This window comes from Panicum virgatum, chromosome 5N, assembly GCF_016808335.1.
Source record: "Panicum virgatum strain AP13 chromosome 5N, P.virgatum_v5, whole genome shotgun sequence".
NCBI classification, from domain to species: Eukaryota; Viridiplantae; Streptophyta; class Magnoliopsida; order Poales; family Poaceae; genus Panicum; species Panicum virgatum.
In genome coordinates, this window is record NC_053149.1 from 68,963,128 (window position 1) to 68,987,390 (window position 24,263).

Genomic DNA, 24,263 nt, shown 5'->3' on the forward strand with positions numbered 1-24,263 from the left:
CTCGTAGCTGCTTGGGAGCCCAAGATAAGTACACACAGGAACGACGCTCCGAGGTGTACAAGCACCAAAGCCGGGCTGTGGGTCCTCCTATTCCTCCGTCGTTCTCATCCCCTGCTCCCCACACCTCGCCGCGCTCTTCCGTCTTCCCCCCTCCATTCCAATCACCGACGTGACGAGACGTGAGGGCGAGTGGAGGCTAGGGTTCCCGCCGCATCGCACCGAGGGACGGAGGCGATTGATGGCACGACGCGGGCGCGTGGAGCTGCGGCGGATCGAGGACAAGGCGAGCCGGCAGGTGCGCTTCTCCAAGCGCCGCTCGGGGCTGTTCAAAAAGGCGTTCGAGCTCGCCCTCCTCTGCGACGCCGAGGTCGCGCTGCTCGTCTTCTCCCCCGCCGGCAAGCTCTACGAGTACTCCTCCACCAGGTTCGCATCCCCCGCCTCCCTCTCCCTAGAATTACACCCTGTTGTCGATCGAAGTAAACTGAAGCAGGGGAATAGCCCCGCCCAATCTGGCGGCAGAGCAGCAGGGTGATCTTCGATTCACTCCGATCCCATTTTGGAATCTCGCCGTCGCTCCGAGGCCTCTCGCGCGCGTTGCAATCCACCAGCCGCCCTGCTCGCGCACGCCATGTGCTCGAGACAATCCCCCAAGACTAGGAGGCCTAGCTTGTACCAACTTGCATGAACCTGTTCGAGATCTCTATGGCTGTGTTCACTTCCCTCCCATTTCTCCTAACTTTCCAAATTTTCCATCACATCAAAATCACATCGAAATATTAAATATAGCAAATGACCCATGTATGGAGTACTAAATGTAGATAAATAAAAAAACTAATGGTATAGTTTTGATGGACGTTGCGAGACGAATCTTTTGAGCTAATTAGCCTATAATAAAACAATATTTACCACAATCAAACGAAAAGTACTACAGTATACTATAGTGTCCGATGTGACCATTTCTACCCGTTTTTCACGAATCTAAACACAGCCTATCCTGCCTGCCGCTGCGCCTCTGGAGTGTACTGTTGGCTGATCCTCTGGAGTGTACTGTTGGCTGCTCCTCTGGCTCTCCAATGGCGTCGAGTACGGCTGTTTCTTCTCGCCTTTCCGCACGTGGTTCACAGCAAGGGATGCAGGGGAGGACGTCTCGCTAGTGCGCGACTGTCCCAAGCACGGGCACCGACAAACAAAGCGCGCACCCCACCCTGCGTCCTGTACCCCCGGTTTTGGTCAATCCGTTTTTCTCTGCTCCTCCTCCTCGTCCTTATTTGGACTTACAGGAGTGGGATTTACTGTTCTTGCGTGCAGGAAAAGTTACCTTAGATCGATAAACTTGTTTCACCACTGATCTTCTTTTGATCACATTGTTTGACGATTAGCATCCACGTCAGACCATCAAAATGTAGAATTAGTAATCGCGTTAGAGACATTTTCCTGCTCATGTACAGGTTACTTGCAACTTTAAATATAACTAGAGATTTACTTGACATTTTCTCTTACTGAACTAGCAAATGTTTGTAAGATTAGAACCACACCTTGTACATTTCATTCAACTTAAATAGCGGATCTTCTTTAGCCGATGCAACGAGAATATGGCGTGAACATTTATTTTCTAGCTCGGCAATAGGTTAGGGCTTTGTCAGGGGTTTTCGAAGTATTCTATGCTTAAGGGAAAGCCGCGCAGGCTAGCTAGTTAATGACGATTAACTGCGCAGGGGTAGACGGTGACGTGATAGAGGTCAGTCTGGCCATGTATTAGGGAGGACTACCGAATGCGGAGGTGAAAGGCTAGGGTGAGCCCATGGAATTCGGGATGGGTAAATTTAATCGAGAACCGAGAACCGAACCAAAAGAACCGGAACCAAGAAATTCGGTCCCTGTTTCTTAGGAACAAGATTTACTCAGTTAATTCGGTTCCATTCCTAGTTAACTAAGTGAACCGAGACTAATAAATATTTAGCCCATTACTCATTAAGCCCACTAGCCCAGTAGAGTACCGGCTAGCCCAACTGGCAGGCAAACCCTAGTCCCATCCTACCACAGACCCCGACCCCAGTTTTGCCTCCCACTACCAGTCCCAGCCGCCCCCCAACCACTATCCCTCCATACACATCCCATGCTATGCACCAGCCACTAGGCGCCGCCAGCACCATCCACCCCGCCGGTCGCCGCCGACCCAGCGCCTACGGCCCGCCCTAGCTCCGATCACTGCCCAGCGCTCGCCGCCTCTAGCCCATGCCCTTGGCCAAAGCTCGCCGCCTAGCGCCGGGCATGCCGCTGGCACAGGCGCACGCTGCAGCCTCGCAGCCGACTGCCTTACTGATGCCCGACCGACTGACCGACTGGCACATACGATCGGTTGCTTGTGCTAGCCATGTGGCGGCGATGGGGACGGGGGGCGCCAAAGCTTCGCTCGGGGGATGAATCGGTCGGCGACGGTGATGCACGCACGCACGAGCCTCCAGCAAATAATTTTACCCCAGGAAGCTGCACAGAATTCGACGAGGAGGAATCCCCAGGCGTCTAGATCATGTTGCAAGAGATCCATCTTCACGCTGCACGTTTTGGCTTAGCTTGGTTTGTTAATTGATCAGTATACAATTTTAGTTCTATCAGTTAGAACTGGAAGCGATCCGAATTAACTGAAACTGAAATTCCTCGGTTCCAGTTCTAAATTCCTCGGTTCCCACTTCTGAAAAGAATCATCGGTTCCTGTTTCCTGAGAACCAATTTCTAAAGGAACTGAGGAACTGAACCGATCGGTTCGGTTCTAACCGATGCCCAGCCCTACATGGGATTGGCTTGGCGGTGTTAGGTAGGAGTGCACCTCGCAACATGTTACGCTATCAGAGATGGACGGATCCTAGACATTGATAACAAGCACGGAAGTATGAAGGCTACTTTGAGAAAGTGAACATCACATGTAGAGTTGGAAGATGAAGAATCAGATTGTTTGATCACGATCCCGTGTTTACGAACATCGAATACATCTCTTAATTTACTTACCAAAAGAGTAGCACCCCTTTAGGATTGTCATGAGGGGCATATGTGGGGGTTATCCTAAAACAATACCATTTTAATAGACTCACAAAAATAGGTGGGAAACTTCGATGATTGCGCCATGCCTTACTAACATTTAGGTTGGGTAATGGACCAATCGGCGTCTTTGCGGACTTGCGGGTTATACACTCATACTACTACATTGCAATTGGTCCCTCCATGGGCCATTAGGGCCCACCTGATGCCCAAGCGTCAATTGGCGGGTATGACTGGCTAACAATTTGTGTGTGAAATTAAATAGCAACTTTTATACAAGATCAAGGAATAAATAAATTTATAACATGATTGCAAATTTTGATGAATTGTAGAACAAGTTTGTTATTTCTTTTGAACATTAAATAAGAGAAAACATATGAAATTTCCTATAATTAACTATATATGTTAAGAAAATATAGATCCATTTCTAAAATTGTTCAATAGCAACTCATGACCACATTGCAAAATAGGACTAGCACATTTTAAATAATATTTTTTTGCAAACTTTGGCCAATTTTGAATCACGATTAATATTTCTTTTGGAAGGTGAAACAAATACAAACAACATGAAATTTGCAACATACAAAGTTGTGTGTTGAGAATCTCTTTGTAAAGTTAAACAAGTGCAAAAAACTCAAAAGTTTCCAAAATATGATGTTGTATAAGAAAAAATTTGACACTTTTGAATTAAACAAAACAAATTATATTGCACCAACTCATGATTTGTATGCAGAATGGAATCTACACATTTGTATATCATGTTTGCAAACAAAAATTAATGTTAAAACACATTCGCTATTTCTTTTGGATTGTTTATTGATGAGGGTAAAACAATATTTTTTACACATTATTTGCTTGCTGGTGTAGCGTGGATAGGAGCCTAAGTGGCCCAACCGCCAATGGTCGACGTGGAGGACAATTAGACCTCCTATTCTTTCTCGACTAGCTGATAGTAGTATGTTGGTTATTGGATGGAGCATATCCCTAGAAATTGAAATACCAATGACTAAGAAATCACATTATTTTTTAATTTTGTTACATATTTTCACACTTCTCCATTTGAATAGTATTATTTCAGAAAATAATGAACAACACTCCTTAATAACTACACGGTCCATTTTGCATAGTGGGTTTTCCCCTCAAAGGTGTTGGGAGCGACTTTTCAAGATCTGTAATAACTAGAGTTAATAAATATTTCCATAAGTGAGTACATTTTAATAGCGCACAATAGAACAATAGAAACTAATTATCTCAGTCCATAAATGATGAACTATAATTTAATTTAATTTAAAACACAAAAAAGATAGTACCAGCCTTCGTCTTTATGATACATGTTCTATAAAAAAAACAATTTCTTCTATTAGCATCTTCGTCTTTAAGATACATGTGCTACAAAAAGAAACAATTTCTTCTATTAACATCGCTGATTCAGATTCGATCAAACAATCTTTTTTGTGTTTGTGTTAGAATTTGCTTATCCTATTTGACATTTAACAAAACCTTTGGTGTAAAAATATGTGTTTGTGTTAGAATTAGGCAAGGAAATGCAAACAAGAGTTTGTTAGCTACCACATTAGGTGGCATATAAAAAACTTTCTGCTTGTACTATATATTGAATTGCATGCACCATCCGATTCAACCCGAAAGCTTAAACTGATAAAGAGAGGTGGGCAATTCGCTTATATATCAACACTCCCCTCACGGGTAGGCTCCCTCGGACCTGAAGTGTGGAAATTAGGAATCGGCTACAATTATTTTATTTAATCGCGCTTTCAAGAATTCGAACTCGACACTTATAGCTCTGATATCAGATTGAGTTACGTGCATAAACCAATTCAACCCAAAAGCTAAGCTAACAAAGAAAGGTGGAAAATTCACTTATACGTCAACGCTATAATTCTTTAATTTGGCATGAACATGGTGTTCCAATGGTCACACACCACTCCATCACTCCTTAAATATTCAAGATTTCTAATCAAAGATAACCAAATGTTGATTGTGTTCTTTTCATTACAAGTTACATCAAAAATGAAAATGATCCAACTAGGAACACACATACACCACAATTTTACAAAATATTGTTGGATACATAGAAGTGCCAATTATGTTACGCACTTGTGCCTTGCACAACACACACATGGAATTAACAATTAAGGAATAAAATTATGTGAAAAAGTGAAAATATTTCCATAGAAAATGCCTATTTGTTAGTTGGACTCAAGGTGGTTGTGTTTGCTAATACGAAGAAAGATGGTTCCATTGCCTACATATAAGTTGAATTAAAGGTTGTTATGTTTGCTTCTTCCTTTTATTTAGTTCCATGATGGTTTTTCTTCCTTTTATCGAGCCTCTTGTCCTTGCTAACAAATGTGGTTAGCTTTCTCACTCTTTTCAATTGATTTTAGTGCTCTTTTCTAGTAACTAAGAAAAAAAATATATGTAGCTACCTTGTGACATGGACAAGAGAACCTAAATTTGGATGTTTGCATACTGTGGGAAGACAAATCATAAATTTGTATCATCTATATTTATAGTTATACATCTAGCCCCAAATACAATCTTCTTATTTCAAAATTTTATTGATCTTGTCCTTTAAAAGAACAAGCAAACAATTTGTTTGTGTAGAATATGCAATACTTGTTTGTGCGGAATATAAGCCCGCATTTTTTTTTGCGGTTAGTTAATTTTCACAATGCAAGCAATTGTACCACTACTTTTGACCTTTAATAAACCTTATTTTGCTAAATTATTACATGTTGACTTCCTAATCTATTGATCAAGCTCTAGCAATCCAATTCCGTAACTTTCACTTCAGGAGGTCTTCTCAAGGAGAAGGAAGTTCCATGAAATCTTTGCCAAACTTTGATTCGAGGTCTTTTGATGTCATTAGGGGAAGCATCGTCTTATTGTTATTTGGTTTCTCTTCCTATCGCCTTTGACTTATGAATCTTTAAAGAACCTTTCAATTTCGCCCTTAATTCTTGAGGTGAAATTCTACGTCAAGTCTATAAACTATCATCCTATGCATTTATATGAAATCTTTTTGTCTTCGCCTTGCTCTCTCAATTGCATCCTATCTATTTCTTTGTTGGTTCTATTGTCACCTAGCATGGCAGCGTTCTATTCTTAGACAATGAAACACATATTTTGGATAGCTCTATCGAGGGCGGAAAAGAAGCCAAATCCTTGACCACCATAGTTTGTGGCCCTATGCTACAAGGTTCCTCTATGTTCGTGAATCGATTCAAAACGGACATCTCCAAGTTTGTCTAATGCCCCCACTAAGTTTTTCTATATAAGATTCTTCAACTCCAAAACTTGTTCAGGCTTGTATTACTCATTAATTGACTTTAAAATTGTTGTCTAGGATCCTATTCCGTTTTTAGGAACAACTCAATTCTCACAAAATATATTTCATTGATATTTGTTCTCTCTTGCTAAACCTCACAAGGTCTCTAAGGTCTCTAGAATCAATTTCTAGGTGGAATATTGAAAACTTGAAATTAATGTTCCCAAGCTATGATAATGAAATCAATAGTCTTTTGGGAGGAACAAAGGAATTTTTTATTTAAGTGGAAATATATAAAATTTGTGATCAAGTATGATTTCTCACATAATTTTGTTTTCTTAGATATAAACATCTAGTAATTATCTACATAGAACATAGACATTCGTGATATGTGGTGGTTCCTCCGTCATAAATCAAACTTAAACTAAGGGTACATTAATTCAGATATAATCCCACCTCTTCTTACGGAGGTGGATGCAAATAGAGCTGATGTGCTGTTGTCGTGTTTTTCATTTTCAGCATAGAAGATACATATGAGCGTTACCAGCGATTTGCGGGGGCAGGAAGAAATGCGAATGAAGGAGACCAAAATAACAACGATGTAAAGATCTCAATATGGCTTTTTAGATGCATAACATACAATATATTATTTGGAAGCAAGCCATGATGATATTATGGAATCCATTAGTCTATTGCTACATTTGCCATCACTATGTTCTTTTGTACTGAACTGCCTGCGCAGTTCATGTAATAGAGCCTAAAAGAGCTACAATGCAAGTGTTCTGATAAGCATAGCTGACTACAGTATTTTTTGGTCCAGAACCAGGATGCTGCTGCTTCAGATTTACAGTCCAAGCTTAGGCAGATCTCAACATGGTAACCCTAAGTTCTTGCCATTCGCTCTACTTTAATTGTTTGTTCCTCAAGTGGCAAAAGTTGAAACGTACCTAACTTGCAGGTCAGAACGAAACAATGCTGACAAGTCAGATCCCAATGAACTAGAGAAACTGGAGAAACTCCTGACAAATGCTTTGAGGGATACCAAAACCAAAAAGGTACACTTGAGTGGCTTTGTTTTCTTCCATTGTTTCAGTTGATTTAGATAAGGGTCACTCTAGTTCAGTGTGTTCCAAAATGACATGACTCAGCTGTTATTTTGGCTTTGTGCTTTTTATTTCGAGCTGGACACTATAACTGGGTCTGTATTCAGCATACAATTTATTTTTATATCCTGCTGATATTGCTGTGTAATAGATTTGTCAATTTGCCACTTGGAATAATGCCATAGAAATATTGCACCTAGACATTGTGTGATTGGTTCTGAAATTTTGGCCGGTGATATGCCGACAATAAATGAATATTTTGAGTCATGTTCCTTTAGATTTTGCTCACCGTCAGTTGATCTTTACGAACATAAGTTCCCGTAACCCCAAATATCAGCACCCTGTGTATGCGCAGTTTCACCATTGGAAGTGTACAGCACCCTGTGTATGTGCAGTTTCACCATTGGAAGTGTTAGTACGTCCCTGACTTAAAAACAAAGGATAGAAAAAAAAGCCATGCTAGCACTACTCAACCATGCAGTGAGATCTAACCTCGATGCAGAACTGGTGGGTCTTTCATGAAAGCACTGTCGGAGAGCTCAACTCTTTAGTTATGTTGGAACCGAAGAGCCAAAAAGATCTTCTCACTATATTGTAATTAAGCTTCTTTTTTGTATGATTGCGACAAGTGGATTCTGCTGCCTTGCTATTCCAGACCACTGGTGAGCTAGACACCATATAGGTGTATAAGAACTGGCACTCACAAAATGCTCTGTTTGAATAGCCTGAAGCTTGAAATGGCATCTCTTGAACATTCATCAGTATAAATTCTATTTTGTATGATTGCAATGACAAGTGGATTCTGCTGCCTTGCTATTCCAGAGTCCAGACCATTGGTAAGCTAGACACCATATAGGTGTATAAGAACTGGCAGTCACAAGATGCTCTGTTTGAATGGCTTGAAGCTTGAAATGGCATCTCTGGAACATTCATCAGTATAAAGCTTGTTAGTAACCTTAAGGAAGGATACTGCTGCCTATTTTGGACCATTCTGCGTAATTGCTAAATTCAATGAAGTCTAGGCATGCTGATCTAGGCTTTAACTTTTCCTGATGTAATGCAGATGTTGGCAAAACAAAATAAAGGTGGTGCTGGGGCAAGTACAAGCAGCCAGAACAGCAATGGACCTACGAGACAGGATTAAGTACTGGCTCTCAGCAAATCAGCACAGAGCAAGGTGCCCTGACTTCTGTGCAGTTGGCAAATGAAACGGGCATGCATCATCTGTTGCTATCAGTATCTCCTACTATTGCTGGGTAGCCGAGATCTGTCGAGAACGCTGCTGGCAAGGTGTGCAGGGAAAGGAAATTCAATAACAGGATGCGCAAATGGTGCCAGCCTTGCCGAACCTGACCTTATGTTGTTGTACCTTATGTTCCCTAGAATTGTGCTTGCTGAGTGGTCTTTATACTGGTTGTGAGCTTATGTAACCTGGTGATGTTTGCTTGGATCTGTCAAATATGCAGTGACCCTCGAGGAATTGTGGTTTCTTGCAACTTGAGTCCTTGCCTCTGGTGAGAGCGGATGATTAGCAAAGTTCGGTGCTGTAATCAGGTGAGTGCCTGACAGATGTAGGTGCATGAGTTATTTCTTTGAGCTGGTGTAGGCGTGCATGATTTCATCTGCAGAAATTGGTTAGCATGCTAAATCTAGCCCAATGGTTTTACAAGTTTTGAGACAGAAACTGTTGTTAGCTCGTCGGGTTCTTTATGCCTTAGGATATGAGGTGATTTCTGTGTTGATATGCAGCCGTTGCTGTGCGTGTGGTGTCGTGTGTGGGTGGTATATGGCAGATTGGCAGTAGCCAGCAGGCCTGGCTATTGGGTTGGGCTACTTTGATGTTACCGTGGCTCTTTATTTTTTTTTTCACTATTATTTCTCTTGCGGCAATGATTTAGGTACTTGTCTATCTAATGTCTTTTTCAGAAGCTAGAGGAAATGCATCCGATCCGGGCAAATTGCCAAAGTATTTGACGGTTGACTTTTTCATTAAGTTTGGCGAGAATAATATTCTAAACAGCGGAGCTAGCGTGAGGTTGGGGGTTCAAGTCCCCTACCTAAGAACTCCATGGAAATTAGAGAGAGGAAGGAGGGATTAGAGAAAGGAAGGGGGGAGAGGAAGAGAAAAATTATAGAGATGAAAAGGAAAAGCGGGCTCAAGGAAGGAGAAGGGAGATGAGTCCCCACCTTCATTTCCTGCATCCACCCATATGGTACGACTAGCAGTACTTTTGGGGCTGTTCGGCTGGTGGAAAAGCCGGTTGATTTCGGCTAATTTAATAGTACCATGTAAGAGGAAATAAGCCAAAACAAGCCGAAATAAGCCGGAAAAAGACAAGCGAACAGGGCCTTTACCGAGTCCCCATGTCTCCCTTGGTTAGTTTTCTTTCACAAGAGCGGGGCGCCTGAACATGTTGGCCTTTTGAGTATTCACGGTGCTCGGCCCATTTTGCACCGAGAGATCATACAAGAGAGTGGTGTTGGGGCGGGAAAGGTTGCATCATGTACCTGACACTGAAACTCGTCCTAGAGCCGCAGGAAGAATGAATGGTGAGCCTGCCTGGTGATGCTTGCCCGGTTCAGGAGACCTCTTCCCCTGCCTGATCAATCACGGCTATCAGACTCGAATAAACCAAGGAAACAACCAACGCGCCGCATTTGCGCGAGACCATGACATGGACGGGCACTCGGGCAGTGCGAGGCGGTGGCAGCGTGCGCCGTGCCGTCCGATAGGGGTGGTCACCATGACCGCCTGAGAGGCTGAGCGCGCGCGACGCCACCGGCGGCTGGCACGGAGAAGGGGCCCAGCTGCCGCATGTTATTGTTACCTGGACTCCTGGAGGCCTGGCGGGTATCGCGACTCACCCTGCAGCCGCATGTCAGTCGATGGCCGGCCAACCTGCCTCGATGGCTCAATGCCCATCAAGAGCGTCGTCACTGCAGCGCGATGCGTAATGCACTGCAGAAATAAACGAAAGGAGCGACGAGTCGTCCGCCGCTGGCGACGTACCTGCGCAGGAAAAGCCCTCGCCGGCCCATTTGTCTCCCGGCCGCCGGCACGCCACGCCACGCTGTGTTCCGCCACGCCGGCGTCCCGGCGCCCGAGCGCGGCTCCCCATTCCCCAACCCACTCTCTCCAACATATATACCGGTGACAGCTTGCGACCGCCTCCCGATGGGCTCGGGTGCGGGGTGCCCGCGTCCAGCCCGGCAAGCGACACATCAGAGCCGCTTACCCGCCGCTGGGAACAAAAAAAAAGGCCCCCGGGCACGGCGCGCGCCGCCGTGTCGGCGCGCCATTGCGCGGCCGCCCCAGCTTTCTGCCGCGCCAGCGCCCCGCATCTTGTATTTCATAGAAATTGGGGTTATATAGGCCTTGTTTGGATGGAGGGGTAAATGGGGTAAAAAGGGTAAAAGAATGTACTTTTTACCTTCAACATCCAAACATGAGGGTAAAAGGAGTTGAGGTAAATGTTTTACCCCTCAAATTTTCTTTACCCCTCTTTGGGTGTCAAATAGGGTAAAATTTGCCTAGATCCCACCAAAAATAGGACAATTATTGTATGGCTCTCTCATGGCTATCTTTCCAAGCCTAGCTACCTACTAAACTTTGAATGTTATCCCCAACTATATTTACCCCTAATCCAAACACTTTTATAGAGTAAAACTATTAGAGGCAAATGATAGGAGTAAAACATTTACCTTGAGGTAAATTTATCCCGAATCATCCAAACAGGGCCATAGTCCTTAGTCCTTACGTCCGCCGTGTCGGCGCGCCATTGCGCGGCCGCCCCAGCTTTCTGCCGCGCCAGCGCCCCGAGGCGACGGGTGGCGCGGGACCGCCCCCACCGCGCGCCCCCGCCGACACGTCGGACCTGCAAGGCTGCGCCCCCCAAGCGGTGGGTTCCCCTTCTTTACGGGGGGACTAGCGACGCGGCGTGGCTGGATTGGGGGGTTCGTTAGGAAAGGGCAAGGCGGCTGCCGCCTTCAGGCCGATAGCCCTTGGCGAGTAGGAGGAGTCGTCGACCCGAGGGCACGGACCGCAACGCCGGTGGGTTGCGCTCCCGAGTTCGCCAAGACGCTTCTGGTGCGAGTGCGAGCGATGGCTTCGGGACGCTAGTTCGTTTCAACGTTCCTCACTCAGTCAGTGGCCAATCTTTTCCTTTGGGCCTAATCCGGCCCGTCGTAGCTTCCCTCCGTTAGCGGTTTTTTCATTTTTATATTTTTTAAAAATTAAAATTTCAAAAATATATGTCCGTTTTCAAATATTTCAAAAATATACCCCGGTCGCCCTTCCATAGGGCGACAAGCCCAAAGTGTAATTTTTTTCTTCAAATTTACAACGAAGTCCCTGGAGAAAAAAAAAGGGGACCTGTCGCCCCCCCAACGGGCGACAGGACCCTGTCGCCCCCCCACCCCTCGGGCGACAGGCCCCTGTCGCCCATTGGGGGGGCGACAGGCCCTCTTTTTTTTCCAGGGACTTTTATTTTTCCAGGGACCTATTTTGAGCTATTCGAGCGTGTATTCGTCATCATCGTCGGCAAGATCTCGGCCGCTAACTCCTACCGCACGTAATTTGTCCTTCATTAAATCACGGGAAAAAATCGCAAGAACTTCCCTTATTTCACGAGCATTATGGAACCCACAAACATAATAAGTTCACATCAATAATATCTATAGAAACAAATGACAAGTAACCTACCACAATCATAAACATCGGATACAAATAAGCGATCCACAGCTATCTCATTACAAATAAACATCAGATACATCTAACCACCCCTAGGGCGTCGGACCCTCTTAGCCCTCTGCTGGGCACGGACATGTCCCTCGGCGTAGGTGAGAACATCCGGAGACCTCACCTGTCGCTCCCGGAGACCTCCCTGCGGTGTCTGCTGCTGAGAGATACCAAGTGGTGCTCCTCCTAGCTGTGAATACCCCAAGACATCGGGGTCACCTTGCGCGGCAGGCTCTTCTGGACTCAAGCTGTCGAAGTCGTCTAAGGTGAAGGTCTCGTTATCTGGTCGAAAGGAGGAAGAAGAAGGTTCGGCGCTCGCATGGGGGTAGAATCCTACGCAAAAAATGTGGATGTTAGCGTCCGCTCGTATATTTTGTCATGCCATGTAGAAACCGAAATACGAAACATAAACTAACCTGTGTAGGCCGGTATCTGTGGCCCCGGTACCATCCCTGGATACGGTCTGCCAACTGGTGATGTCCCTCTAAACATTCCAGTATGGCCGAACGCTGTAGCTGGATCGTATCCTGTATGTGATATTAGTAAATATGTAGGAACAGTTGATGTAATTTTAAATAGATATGTACGTTACCTGCACTTGGGAAGAACTGCGACGTCGGCCCGTGCATGGTCGACGGACACGGGAACGACGACGAGGCCTGAGACGACCCGTGGCTGTCTTCGTACTGCACACGGCTTCCGAAGTTGTGCACTACCTGACGCAACTGATCACGCTGCCTCGACCATGCCTCTGTCTGCTCAAACTGGGTCATTGGGGATCCAGCACGTACCCTCGTCAAGTAAGTCGAGCAGTCCGTCTCCATCATGTTGCAAAGGCGAAGCTACATCAATTCAGTAAAGGTACAGTTACAAACACATGAATTATCTTATGAATATGATTATATATATATGCAAATATAATCAATAGACTCACCGCGCCAGCTAGTGCCTCCACGTGGTGCCGGGCATAGCCATTCTGAGGCCTCGCCTGGTGTGGCTGCGGGTGAGTGTCAACAAAAACCAGACGAGCCCGAGTCCGGGGTAAGTACCAAGTGAGGTAAGCCCTAAAGGAGCTGTCTGTGTGTGGTCCTGTTGGAGGGACCAAGAGCTCGTCTGCCTGTTCCCATTGGTCCACCCACGGCTGGATCTTGGTGAGCCAATCATCAGAGCACGGCAAGCCACTCCTTGACAACCTACAAAGTGGACCACGAAGAATCGTTAGATTTGACACGAATGTATAAGCCAAGTTCATTCATAATTACCTGTGGTCCTGGCGACTGACACGCTCCAACGCGGTGGGCACCGGAAACTCCTGGTGCTGCCCAAACTGTCTCCTGACTCTCCAGGGGCAATATGCCTCAACCGCGATGTCATAAACCAGGACGGCGGAAGTAAGCCACAGGCTCGCATTCGCGGAGCAGTGCGAAGACAGGCCTGCTGGTGCACGGGTAGCCACAGCTTCTGGGCTGTAAGGCTCCCAGACAACGTCCTCGGGCGTCAGCATGTCGAGCTCCGAAACAAACTCAGGATAAGCGCGTCTAACCCGCTTATGTGCCCAGGACCTCTGCATTCCGAATAAGTAAAATTAAAAGTGCGCTAATATATCATGTAACAATGAATAACAAAATTAGATTTGTTGCGATCGTACCTGACGCCAGATCCAGATAGTTCCCATAGTGGGCCTCTCGTCCTCCTCGTCGCCGTACATGCCCCCGTGGTAAGGCTCGTGGCTGACAAAGGGCCGACCAACGGCTAGCCTCTCGTACGACCAAAGCTGTAGCAGTAGTGGGCACCCTGACAGGATAGCGTTCCCTTGCGTCTTCATGCAGCCGTCACAGAGTCCACGGTAAGTGGCTGCAAGTACCGCCTCACCCCAGCTGTAGGGCGGTACATCCTCGTCCCCATCCGCAATCTCCCGTGCATACGGAAGGAGAATCCTATCGACCGAGTTGCCATGAGTGTTGTTGAACATGATGTAACCAAACAACCAAAGTAGGTACGCCTCCAGCGATCTGGTCACACTGTACTCGTCGGCATCCGCAGCCAACAGGGCAGGCTGCATAAACAATTAAGATTAATGGTTTCAACTATCAATGGAATATGTGAATTGTAACAATTAAATTTATAAATGAAATGAATACGTACTGTAAACTGTAGGAACCAGGTCTTCGAAGGACCTGCTGCTCGCGGGTGCGGGTTGATCGGACCTGCTTCTTCCACGCGGTCAACCAGGGCAAAACGGGCCTCCAGCTCATCCTTCCATGAGGCCGCCACCACACGCGGACCTACAGCCTCCCCGACGATAGGGAGGCCGAGGAGGTAGGCCACGTCCTGCAGCGTAGTAGTCATCTCCCCACACGGGAGGTGGAACGTGTGTGTCTCCGGCCTCCATCTGTCAACGAGCGCCGTCAGGAGGGATCGGTCGAGCTCAATAGGCCCAACCTCGACAAGACGGCTCAGAGTCAGTAGGCCGGCCTCACGTAACCTGCAAAAAAACAAAAAATGTCGAAACAAAGGAATACCGGCGAATACATAAGTGATAAACAATAATATTTCATTACATACCGGTCACACCAATCATGGTGTATAGAGATCGCCTCGCCGGGTGGACGAGGACGTAGCACCTCTAGGGCTCGGTGCTCAACAGCTGCAAAGTAAGACCTGTGGCTCGAGTCGATCACTGGGTCTAGTAAGGAGTCCATCTCCATACCTGCATTCAAAAATATATGAGAACACATAGGTAAATATATATTTCATACAAACTGGACACATAAATACAATAATACTTTATTACATACCTGTCATATTTCATTACATCCCTATCCTCTGCAGCCTGACTCGTGCCTGCTCCTGATGCCCTTATCTTCACTAGCTCTGCAGTCAACTGATCAAGCATTTGCCATAATGCATTGAATTTTCTATGTTGATTTTGGGTGCACAACCTCTTAAACAGGTTCTTAAGATCCTTGTTCTTGAAGTGTTCATAGAAGTTTGCACCCATATGCCTAATGCACCACCTGTTTTGGACATCAGGCCATAATGGAGGCGTTGTCGCAGTTCCACGTTGCAATTTCAGTATTGATTGCAGGATACCTGCATGCCTATCACTAATAAGGCACACATCTGGACGTGCAGCAACAACATGATTCTTCACTCGTTCAAGGAACCAATACCAACTGTCTATGTTCTCATTCTCAACAAATGCAAATGCGAGCGGAATAATTTGGTTGTTGCAATCTAGACCGATTGCGGTGAGTATCTGACATTTATACCTTCCAGTCAAAAATGTGCCATCAATGCAGATCACCGGAAGACAAAACTGAAATACTCTAACAGAAGCACCTATGCAAAAGAAGGCTCGTTGCATAATTCTTTGTCCCCTAGTCACGGCTGGTAAAAGATATGTGTCATAAAAGCTTCCAGGATTTCTAGCAGCAACCTGGGATAACATACAAGGTAGGTTATCATATGATGCCTCGTATGTGCCGAACCGCATCTCGAACACCCTTTGTTTAGCCCGCCATGCCTTCAAATAACTGATGGTGTACTGGTAAGTCTGCTCAATGTGTCGAACAATCATTTTTGGCTCATAATTTATGTTGTCCATAATAAACCCATACATTTACTTTGCAACAAAGTCGCATGATATATTGCGATGCGAGGGAAGAACTTCTGACAGCAAACAAGTGTGCTCTGTGACAATGGAGCATTTCCAGTTTGACTTCCATTTTACCTTGAATGCATGTACTCGCCATGGACATCCAGCATTCACACATTTCACATCATATTCTTTACTGCCAGACTTTACGACTCTGAATTCTCGTTTCAATGAGATTGCCCATAGTCTCACAGCATCTTTTACGGCTTCAATGTTTGGATATGTTGCACCTTGCACTACCTCATTCCCTCTGTACTCCCACTCCTGATTTCGTACATCTTCTGCGACATGATTGCCAAAACCATGCTCTTTCCACTCTTTTGGCAATGAGTACTGCTCGTCATCAGATGAGTCCTCATATTCTTCCATCTCTATTGCGGTTTGGTCTTCTGCCTCCATCTCGTCCACAATGTTATGTATCCTCTCTCCCTCATCAGTAAGGCCCTGTGGTCCCATGTTTTGGTTCTCTGTCTCTTCTGACTCATCGTGCTCAACATAATTGGTCTCTCTTCGAATACTCGGAGTTCCTTGATCTGCACAATGTTGGATTTCATTTTGTGTCTTCTCCCGGATTTGAACAAGAATGGCCAGAGGCCACCCACGCTCTAGAGCTGCTTGCATGTACTTCTGCCAGTCATCAGTGCTGTGTATCATCATTAATTCCCATAATTCACTTTCTACCTCCCAATTAACAAGAGACTGGACAGTGATCACATGTGTCAACGGATCAACATGGAACCCACGCTGCAGCCACTTACATATGGAACCAAAACTCCTTTCCATTGGTTTATCTATGCCGCTAGATGTGCGCTTAAAGGCAGAAAGATCTACTCCATTTGGCCCATACATAACATTGTATTCACCATAAAATACTTGAAACTGCATCTTGCTCGACATATCTGTATATCACATAATACTTATCGAGTTATACTCTTTACTTCACTACCTTATTCAATAATCCGTAAAAACTAAGTATGAAATTCAATTACAACGTATAAGTATTCATAACTACGTGATGACACTCAAATTCTATACTGCATAAATGGTTCTACTAATTTTCTAAACTAATTTAGTACTACGTAACTAACTAAAGTATCATTGAACTCCTACTTAAATGGTTCTACTATAGCATTAATTAAATCAAATTACTCATATTAAAATACGTAGTACTTAAATATAACAATATTTAAACTAAATGTACTAACCTGTAGATCACAAGTGCTGAATCCGGCAGGGCTTCGCCGCTTTACTTCTCCTCACTCCTCTCTTTTTTTCTGGATTTTTGGTGGAATTTTCGGGCTCAAATGAGGAGGGAAAGGGAGGGCTTGAGCTTATATAGGGGGGTACCCCCGGTCGTCCGGCGGTCGCTCGTGGGCTGGGCGACAGGCCCCTGTCGCCCCCCCAACGGGCGACAAGTTTTTTTTATTTCCAGGGACCTGATTGCGAATTTGAAAAAAAAAAATTCACTTAAGGCCTGTCGCCCTATGGGGGGCGACCGGGGGGTATTTTTGAAATATTTCAAAACGGACATATATTTTTAAAATTTTAATTTTTAAAAAATATAAAAATGAAAAAACCGCCTCCGTTAGTTTCGGCCAGGCCAGTTACCGGCCCGCCGACATTATGGTAGGCACATCCATCCGACCGACATTATCGTAGGGACAACGACACAGGGCGAACAGAGAAAAGTGTCTCTTGAGTTGCGAAATTCAAAATTCCAAATGTATCACATCTAGATAGAATTTTACATGCATAAAATATTAAATCTAGATGAAATAAAAAATAAATTACATAGTTTGCTTGTAAATTATGAGACGAATCTAATGAGCCTAATTAGACTATAATTAGGTACTAAATTGCTACATTAATTGCTATATAAATTAATTAAGCTCATTAGATTCGTCTTGTAGTTTACAGACGAGTTCTGTAATTATTTTTATAATTAGTCTATATTTAATATTTTAAATATACAAAAATTTTATTTTACAATTTTACACTAGCAACTAAACAACTCCGCAACAGAAAAACCGGTCCATGGCGACGCAAAAGCGGGAAAGCGAACAGGCCCAGGTCCTCTTATCTTCCACGTCACCTCGCGCTTACGCCGCTACACGTCATCCTACCTTTCACATTTCTTACTGTAAAAAAAATGTGCGAAACATCTGCAGCCGCAGAACCCTCCCTCTGCCCGTGGGCCCCACGGCATGGGCCGGCCTGTCAGATAAGCGATAACACCAATCAAACGATGCGGCGGCGGCCATGACTCGGCGGCGGAAAGGGATGGGCCGTGTCCATTTTTGTTTAATCCGTTCCGGTCCATCCCGGCCTCTCTGTCCTCCTCGCCCTATCCGGCCACGAAGCTCAATCTGCGGTCACTGTGACTTCCGTCTTCGGCTGTCGATTTTTCCCAACAACTCCCACATGTTGCGACCCACCACCCACTCCCATTTTCTGGATCCCGCACCCCTCCTTCCTCTCTCAGGCAGTCCACAGCTCTCCTTCCTCCTTCCCTCTCAGTGGATCCCGCGCCCCTTCTTCCTCCCGCAGCTCTCCTTCCTCCTTCCCTCTCAGAACCACGGCGTGCGGCGGCCCTTCTCCTTCCTCCTGCATCCTCGGCGCGGCGGCGGCGGCCACGAGTCCAGGCGCGCGGCGCGGCGGCGACGGCCACGGGGGAGCTCCGCCCGCTGCGCGGCGGTGGCGGCCGCGGGGAGATCCGCCCGCGGCGGCGACGGGGCGGGGAGCTCCGCCCGCGAGCTCGCCCCTGGCGGCGGGGAGGCGGCGACGACGAGCAGCGCCACCCCCTGCGCACCGGCATGTTTTTTTTCTTTTTTTTTCAAAATGTTTACCTGATATTTTTTTATGTAAAAGTTTTTCTCATGATACTTTTAAATTTATTTCTGTACAACCTTCTAAATTTTTTCTTTGAAAGTTTCCCCTCTCCCTTAATTTTTTCTTTGAAAAAATCTTTGTGGTCGCCAATTTTTTTTAAAAAAATTCTGTTGCTCTCCATTTTCCCTTGAAATTTTTTTTCGCTCTCCAGAAATTTTTCTTCAACTTTTTTATTTTTTTTACTCTTTCATAAAATAATAAAAAAGTTACTAAAAGTGTAAAAGTGGAAAAAAAATGTAGCTGTCGGAAATCAATCGTACGGACTCCTTCCGTACGGTCCACGGTAAATTAGTCTCCCGCCTATCCGGCGCGGCGCACCGCGCACCACACGACCACCGTCCCAACGCCCACCCACTCGGGCCCAAACCGCCGCGCGCCCCACTGGCACGTGGGGTCAGCCACAACCTTCCCTACGTATCCGTGACTTGCCTTCCGTGCGTGGACGGTGGACCCGACGGGGGCTGCAGGTGGGCCCCGCTCCGGCCCCTGGGCCACCGGTGGTCTATAAAGACCCGTTCCACGCGCCAAGCCCCCCTTCCATATTCTTCCTTGTTCCTTGCTCGTTTTGCCTCCTGTTCCTGCGCGCTGATCCATCTCGCCGCTCGCCCAAGCTCCGAGTCATCAATTTCGCCTCTCCGCACAGCCACAAGGAACCCAGCGCGAGCCATGACGGGGACCGGCGGCGGCGGCGGCGACGAGCACTACTCGCGGCAGATCCGCGAGCTCTGCGCGCTGCTGCTCACGCTCGTCTCCCCCATGCCGGCGCAGGCGCCGGGCCGGATGTCGCCGGCCGCGGCGGCGTCCATGCTCCTCGGCGCGTCGGTGGCGCTCATGCTCTGCGGCTCCGTCACGTTCGCCATCGGCCTCCTCCTCATGCCCTGGGTCGCCGGCCTCGCGCTGCTCTTCGGCTTCGCCGGCGCCGTCTCCAACCTCTCCTCGGGCTTCTTCTTCGGCAAGCCCTCGCCGCGGGGGCGGATCTGCTCCCCGATCGACGCCGATTTGCTCGTAGCGTAGCTCAATCAGCAGCAGCAGCAGCAGCAGCGTAGATTTGATTTCTTCCTTCCTCAATTACTACTACGAGAGCTGATGATCCCTGTAAAAATGCGCCCTTTGTTGTAGGGCTCTCACAAGTCATTCCCCGAGAGGCGTTTGCTTGTGGATTAAAGGTAACGGCACAAGAATTAAGTGATTGTTTTTAACACTCCCATGTTTTGATTTGTTCTGATGGTTGCAACGCCAAAAAATATATATATTCTTGTTGAGGAGAAATGAAGATGCTAATACCCTTTTTCTATGACAACACCAATGATGTCATGGAACACATGATTATTACAAGGAAAAAACTCAATACAAAAGCGTGAGAAATCATATTGGTGTGGTGTTCATCTGCCAGTTTCTTCATCCGTTGGATCACGAAACGTGGTTAGCGTGTGAGCTACGGAGCAGTACAAGTTTGCTACTGGTAAGCTGTGTCCATGTGTGTGGTGGGTGTCCTAAAAAAAAATGTGTGTGGTGGGAGATGTGTACAAGCCTGTACTGAGCGGACATGCCGGACAGTGATGCGAGTGTTTTGAGCGTGTTCGTCAGCTGTGATAGAGAAGTAACCAGCATGTGGCCCACGAGCTGGCCATTACGTGTAAAAGTGTGGTGGGGATAGTTTGCTTGTCGCTATCAGATGGTTTCTGGTAGGGATCGGATCATGCATCCTGTCTGAGCTCTTTGCAACACCACTTATTACTAGGTCAGGACTCAGGATAAGATATTATGGCACTTGGGACGACTCGGAATTCTCATGGTTTTGGAAGATTTTGAACCAAACTTCCAAAATATTCTTGATGCCACCTATCCTCCCAACACAAGCCCTGTCGTTAAGAGTAAAGACTGGTCCCCTCACGATTGGTTTGGCTTGGGGAAGAACTCCAGATGCACCTGATCATTTATTTCTCTGCTTTAACAACGTAGTCTGAATGACCGCCATTTGTGCGTTTAACTAGTTTTCAGGCACCAGAATTGCATGTCGACTAGCATCTTGAGGCAGAATACCAGAATGTGACACAAACCACCTGTTTCCGTCACGGTCACAGCCTAGCGGGAGGAGGAAGCAAAACAATGTTTGATTTGAGAAGGACGTCTCTGCTTTCATGGAGAGTAGCACTGAATGTTTGCTGCTCCGGCATCCGGGATCCACAAAGGAAACATTATGTTTGTTTGCTTTTCTCTGCTTAACACATTGATTAGTTCAATTCAGTAATATTATGCTTCAATTTGATTTCCTTTTTTCTATGTTTCCTTTTTGTTTCTAGCTCAGTATTCGGCATTCCAGCTTCTGAACTTTATTTAGTCCCTGCGCATTCTGAGAAATGCTTTGCTCTGATCATATATCTTTGTGTTTTGTAACGTGATGTTACAGATTAGCTAACTACGTATCTTCTGCTTGTTATTGGCAGTGGCACTAGTTATTGTATGTAGATAGCGTGGAAATTTTCAGATGAGGCCCTGTTTAGTTCCAAAATTTTTCAAGATTCCCCGTCACATCAAATTTTTGGATACATGCATGAAGTATTAAATGTAATTTTAAAAAATAACTAATTGCACAATTTAGCTGGAAACGATGAGATGAATCTTTTGAGCCTAATTAGTACATGATTTGACATTAATTATTAAATAAAAATGAAAGTGCTACAGTAGCCAAACCCAAAAAATTTCACGAACTAAACACGCCCTGAATTGATCGACGGTCTTGTCTCCATTATCCATTGCTTGTTGCAGGGATGCAGCCAGAAGATTCTGCAGGATGTTGTCCCCTGCAGAGTCCTCTGTTTCTGAACAATTACTTGATGCTGGTGAGGCCCTGTTTAGTTCTCAAAAAATTTTGCACAGTACTGGTCACATCGAATCTTCGGACACATGCATGGAGCAAATACAGTTGAAAAAAATAATTGATTAGCACAAGCTGAATCTTTTAAGCCTAATTAGTCCATAATTGAATATTATTTGTTAAGTAACAATGAAATATGCTACAGTACCAAAATCCAAACTTTTTCACCAACGAAATGTGTTGTGTGATCACGTATTCTCGGAGACTTCTCTGGTTCTCTCTGAGTCCGAGCTAGAAGCAACTTTGCACTCTCTGCAAACCTTCAGGTTTCAGCCTTCAGGGGACTGTCTCCGTCTACCAGCTAGGCGGTTTAGAGCAAGGCAGCATCTCATGATTCTCACCTGGAAGGCCAGCCAGCCAAAACGCGTTGCCTTTAATCACTTCTTTTTCTTGGTAAGATTGCTAGCCATTGCTGAGCTATTTCCTCTGGCCTAAAGCCCTAAACCACTGCAAAGGAGCACCTCTCTGGAGACTGGAGCCCTCTTCAGACTGTAAAGCGAGCAAAGGCATCTCGTTGTATGCCTCCTGTCCAACATGTATTCCCTCGCTCTTGCTTCGCGCACAAGCAGGGCATTCCTTCCTTCCTCCCCTTCCTTCCTTGAAGATCCTTCTCCATCTCCACGCAGCCAGGCAGCCAGCGCTAAGCAACCTCACTCACTACATATCGGCCTTGTACATTGCTTCCAGCTTCCTGCTGCATCCGTTAGGACATACAGACATTGGTCGAGCAGAGCTGCCGAGAAGAGCTTGAGCGAGGAGCCGTACGCGCTGGAGGACATGAACGCCGGCATGTCGCCGCGGCCGAGCACGGACTGGGGCCCCATCATCGTGGCGGTGATCCTGTTCGTGGTGCTCTCGCCGGGGCTGCTCTTCCAGCTCCCCGCGCGGACGCGGGTGGTGGAGTTCGGCAACATGGGCACCAGCGCCATCGCCATCCTCGTCCACGCCATCATCTTCTTCTGCCTCCTCACCATCTTCGTCGTCGCCATCGGCGTCCACGTCTACGCCGCCTAGGCCTAGCCAGCTCGATCCCCAGGCTGCTTTGACACGGTGATGATGTACGGTTTTCTGCAGTCCCTTGTAATCCTGCTGCTCGTTTCAATGAAGCAGAGTGAGAGACAGTACAGTTGTCTGTTGTCAGTTGAGAATTTAGCTGTTCATGTACACAAAAACTTCAATTTGGCTTATTTTTTTCCGGCAACCCAATGTTTCTGTTGGAAATTAGAGGATGCTGCGTGTTGCGCTGTTCATCAATAATTTTGGCCAGGTGGTAGCTTATTTTCGCTTCACAATCACCACCTTTCCCAAATGCCAGGTCATACTGACGCCGTAACCAGCATAAACTGGTAGCAGGACCTGCTGTCAGTATCAAATGCACGTTTTTTTTTTCAAATCCAAGCAGTCAGCCAGGTCAATGCTCACAGTTCGGACCACAAATCAGATGCTCCATCGAAACTCAGGGGGTGTTTTGGAATAGGGACTTAAAAAAAGTCCCAGGGACTTTTTAGTATTTAGAAGTATTAAATAAATGTTAATTATAAAACTAACTGCAGAACCCTAGGGCTAAACTGCGAGACGAATCTAATGAGGTATCTTAATCCATAATTAGCGAATGGTTACTGTAGCATCACTGTAGCAAATTATGAATTAATTAGGCTCATTAGATTCGTCTCGCGAAAAAGCACTCAGCTGTCAAAAAACATTTATAAACAGATTTTATTTAATACTATAAAATAGTAAGATTCCTTTTGATGTGATAGGGACTTCTGAAAAAAGTTGGGATCCAAACAGTGCCTCAAGTATTCCAAACTTCCTAGGAGTTCCATACCAAACACGTGTCGCGTGTGTGCAGAAGCAGGTCCATCTAGTTCAGACATGGGTGTTGCCCTACGCTACCCATATGGTCACATCTGAACTTTTAGCTCCTTGTTCTTTTCAAACATTTCATCCATTTCTTTCTCTCTTCTAACTCCCACCGTTCTTCTTAATTTATTAGTATTTGTCTCCCTTACGACATGAATAGCAAACGACTTGCCATTTTGACCAACTCTACTCTACACTCCCCCAAACAAGACCTTGACGCTCCCGCCCACCTTGTCCTCCAGTTTTCGATCTAGCGTCACAATAGCCTGCCAATTCCCAACCTTTAAAACCCCCTACCGGAGATGAAATAGAAAGGGGGTCAATCTTGCCGAAGCCGAAGAAAGGATAAATTTGAGTGAAGAAAAAAAACTTTGATATGGATAGTTCAAAGCTATGCGGGTGTCGTATAACAATTTTACTACAAAATAATGATATAAAGAAACTCAATGCAAAACGAGATGAGCAAGCCAATTGAGCATGTTTAGCTGCTTCCGAGTACTAGGTCATAATTGGCGAAGCCCGACGAAAAAGTTGCCAAGGTCGGAAGCGTTAAATGTCGAGGTCGGTCAACTAGATAGACAATGGTAAACAATGTTTTTTCATTGATTTTGGCAAATTTCATCGGGGCCCGACGACCACGATGGCCCTGCACGACTTGCATTTTCTTTGTTTTTACTCTATGAATCAAAATAGCATTATCTTTTAACTGGTAAGTGATGTGTTTGTCACCAGCATGATACCTAGGGTGTTTTCGATCTTCCGACTCAGTCTCTCGAAGAATTAGAGGTGCTATGTGTATGTATGCATGC

At 45.8% G+C, this 24,263-nt stretch overlaps 3 protein-coding genes and 1 long non-coding RNA gene across 5 annotated transcripts; 3 read left to right on the forward strand and 1 right to left on the reverse strand.

The window, feature by feature from the left end:
- Nucleotides 1-60: 60 nt before the first annotated feature.
- On the forward strand, nt 61-9,261 carry LOC120673467 (MADS-box transcription factor 51-like). 2 transcript variants are annotated; one of them, XR_005674661.1, is made up of 6 exons: nt 61-423; nt 6,845-6,926; nt 7,146-7,201; nt 7,284-7,380; nt 8,492-8,759; nt 8,895-9,261. XR_005674661.1 is itself a non-coding variant. In XM_039954311.1 (5 exons), the coding sequence occupies exons 1-5, from the start codon at nt 239-241 to the stop codon at nt 8,570-8,572; spliced, it is 501 nt and encodes a 166-aa protein (XP_039810245.1). In that variant the 5' UTR covers nt 61-238; the 3' UTR covers nt 8,573-9,158. The 2 variants fall into 2 exon arrangements, 1 of the variants encoding a protein (XP_039810245.1); XM_039954311.1 differs by having other exon boundaries at nt 8,492-9,158.
- Nucleotides 6,928-10,494, reverse strand: LOC120673468. The gene is made up of 3 exons (XR_005674662.1): nt 9,937-10,494; nt 7,921-8,348; nt 6,928-7,809 (listed from the first exon to the last, which is right to left on the reverse strand). It is a non-coding gene; the product is annotated as an uncharacterized LOC120673468 (long non-coding RNA).
- An 8,700-nt stretch (nt 10,495-19,194) lies between these two features.
- On the forward strand, nt 19,195-19,982 carry LOC120676384. The gene has a single exon (XM_039957648.1). The coding sequence runs from the start codon at nt 19,380-19,382 to the stop codon at nt 19,725-19,727; it is 348 nt and encodes a 115-aa protein (XP_039813582.1). The 5' UTR covers nt 19,195-19,379; the 3' UTR covers nt 19,728-19,982.
- A 2,017-nt stretch (nt 19,983-21,999) lies between these two features.
- LOC120676383 lies at nt 22,000-22,797 on the forward strand. Its single transcript, XM_039957647.1, has one exon. The coding sequence runs from the start codon at nt 22,126-22,128 to the stop codon at nt 22,603-22,605; it is 480 nt and encodes a 159-aa protein (XP_039813581.1). The 5' UTR covers nt 22,000-22,125; the 3' UTR covers nt 22,606-22,797.
- Nucleotides 22,798-24,263: the final 1,466 nt, after the last annotated feature.

Excerpts from the sequence above, each read along its gene's own strand:
- LOC120673467 (XM_039954311.1), top strand. The coding sequence starts at position 239 with ATGGCACGACGCGGGCGCGTGGAGCTGCGGCGGATCGAGGACAAGGCG. Across the intron at positions 424-6,844 it reads TACGAGTACTCCTCCACCAG|CATAGAAGATACATATGAGC; the intron begins GTTCGCATCCCC and ends TTTCATTTTCAG. Across the intron at positions 7,202-7,283 it reads CTTAGGCAGATCTCAACATG|GTCAGAACGAAACAATGCTG; the intron begins GTAACCCTAAGT and ends CCTAACTTGCAG.
- LOC120676384 (XM_039957648.1), top strand. The coding sequence starts at position 19,380 with ATGACGGGGACCGGCGGCGGCGGCGGCGACGAGCACTACTCGCGGCAG.
- LOC120676383 (XM_039957647.1), top strand. The coding sequence starts at position 22,126 with ATGTATTCCCTCGCTCTTGCTTCGCGCACAAGCAGGGCATTCCTTCCT.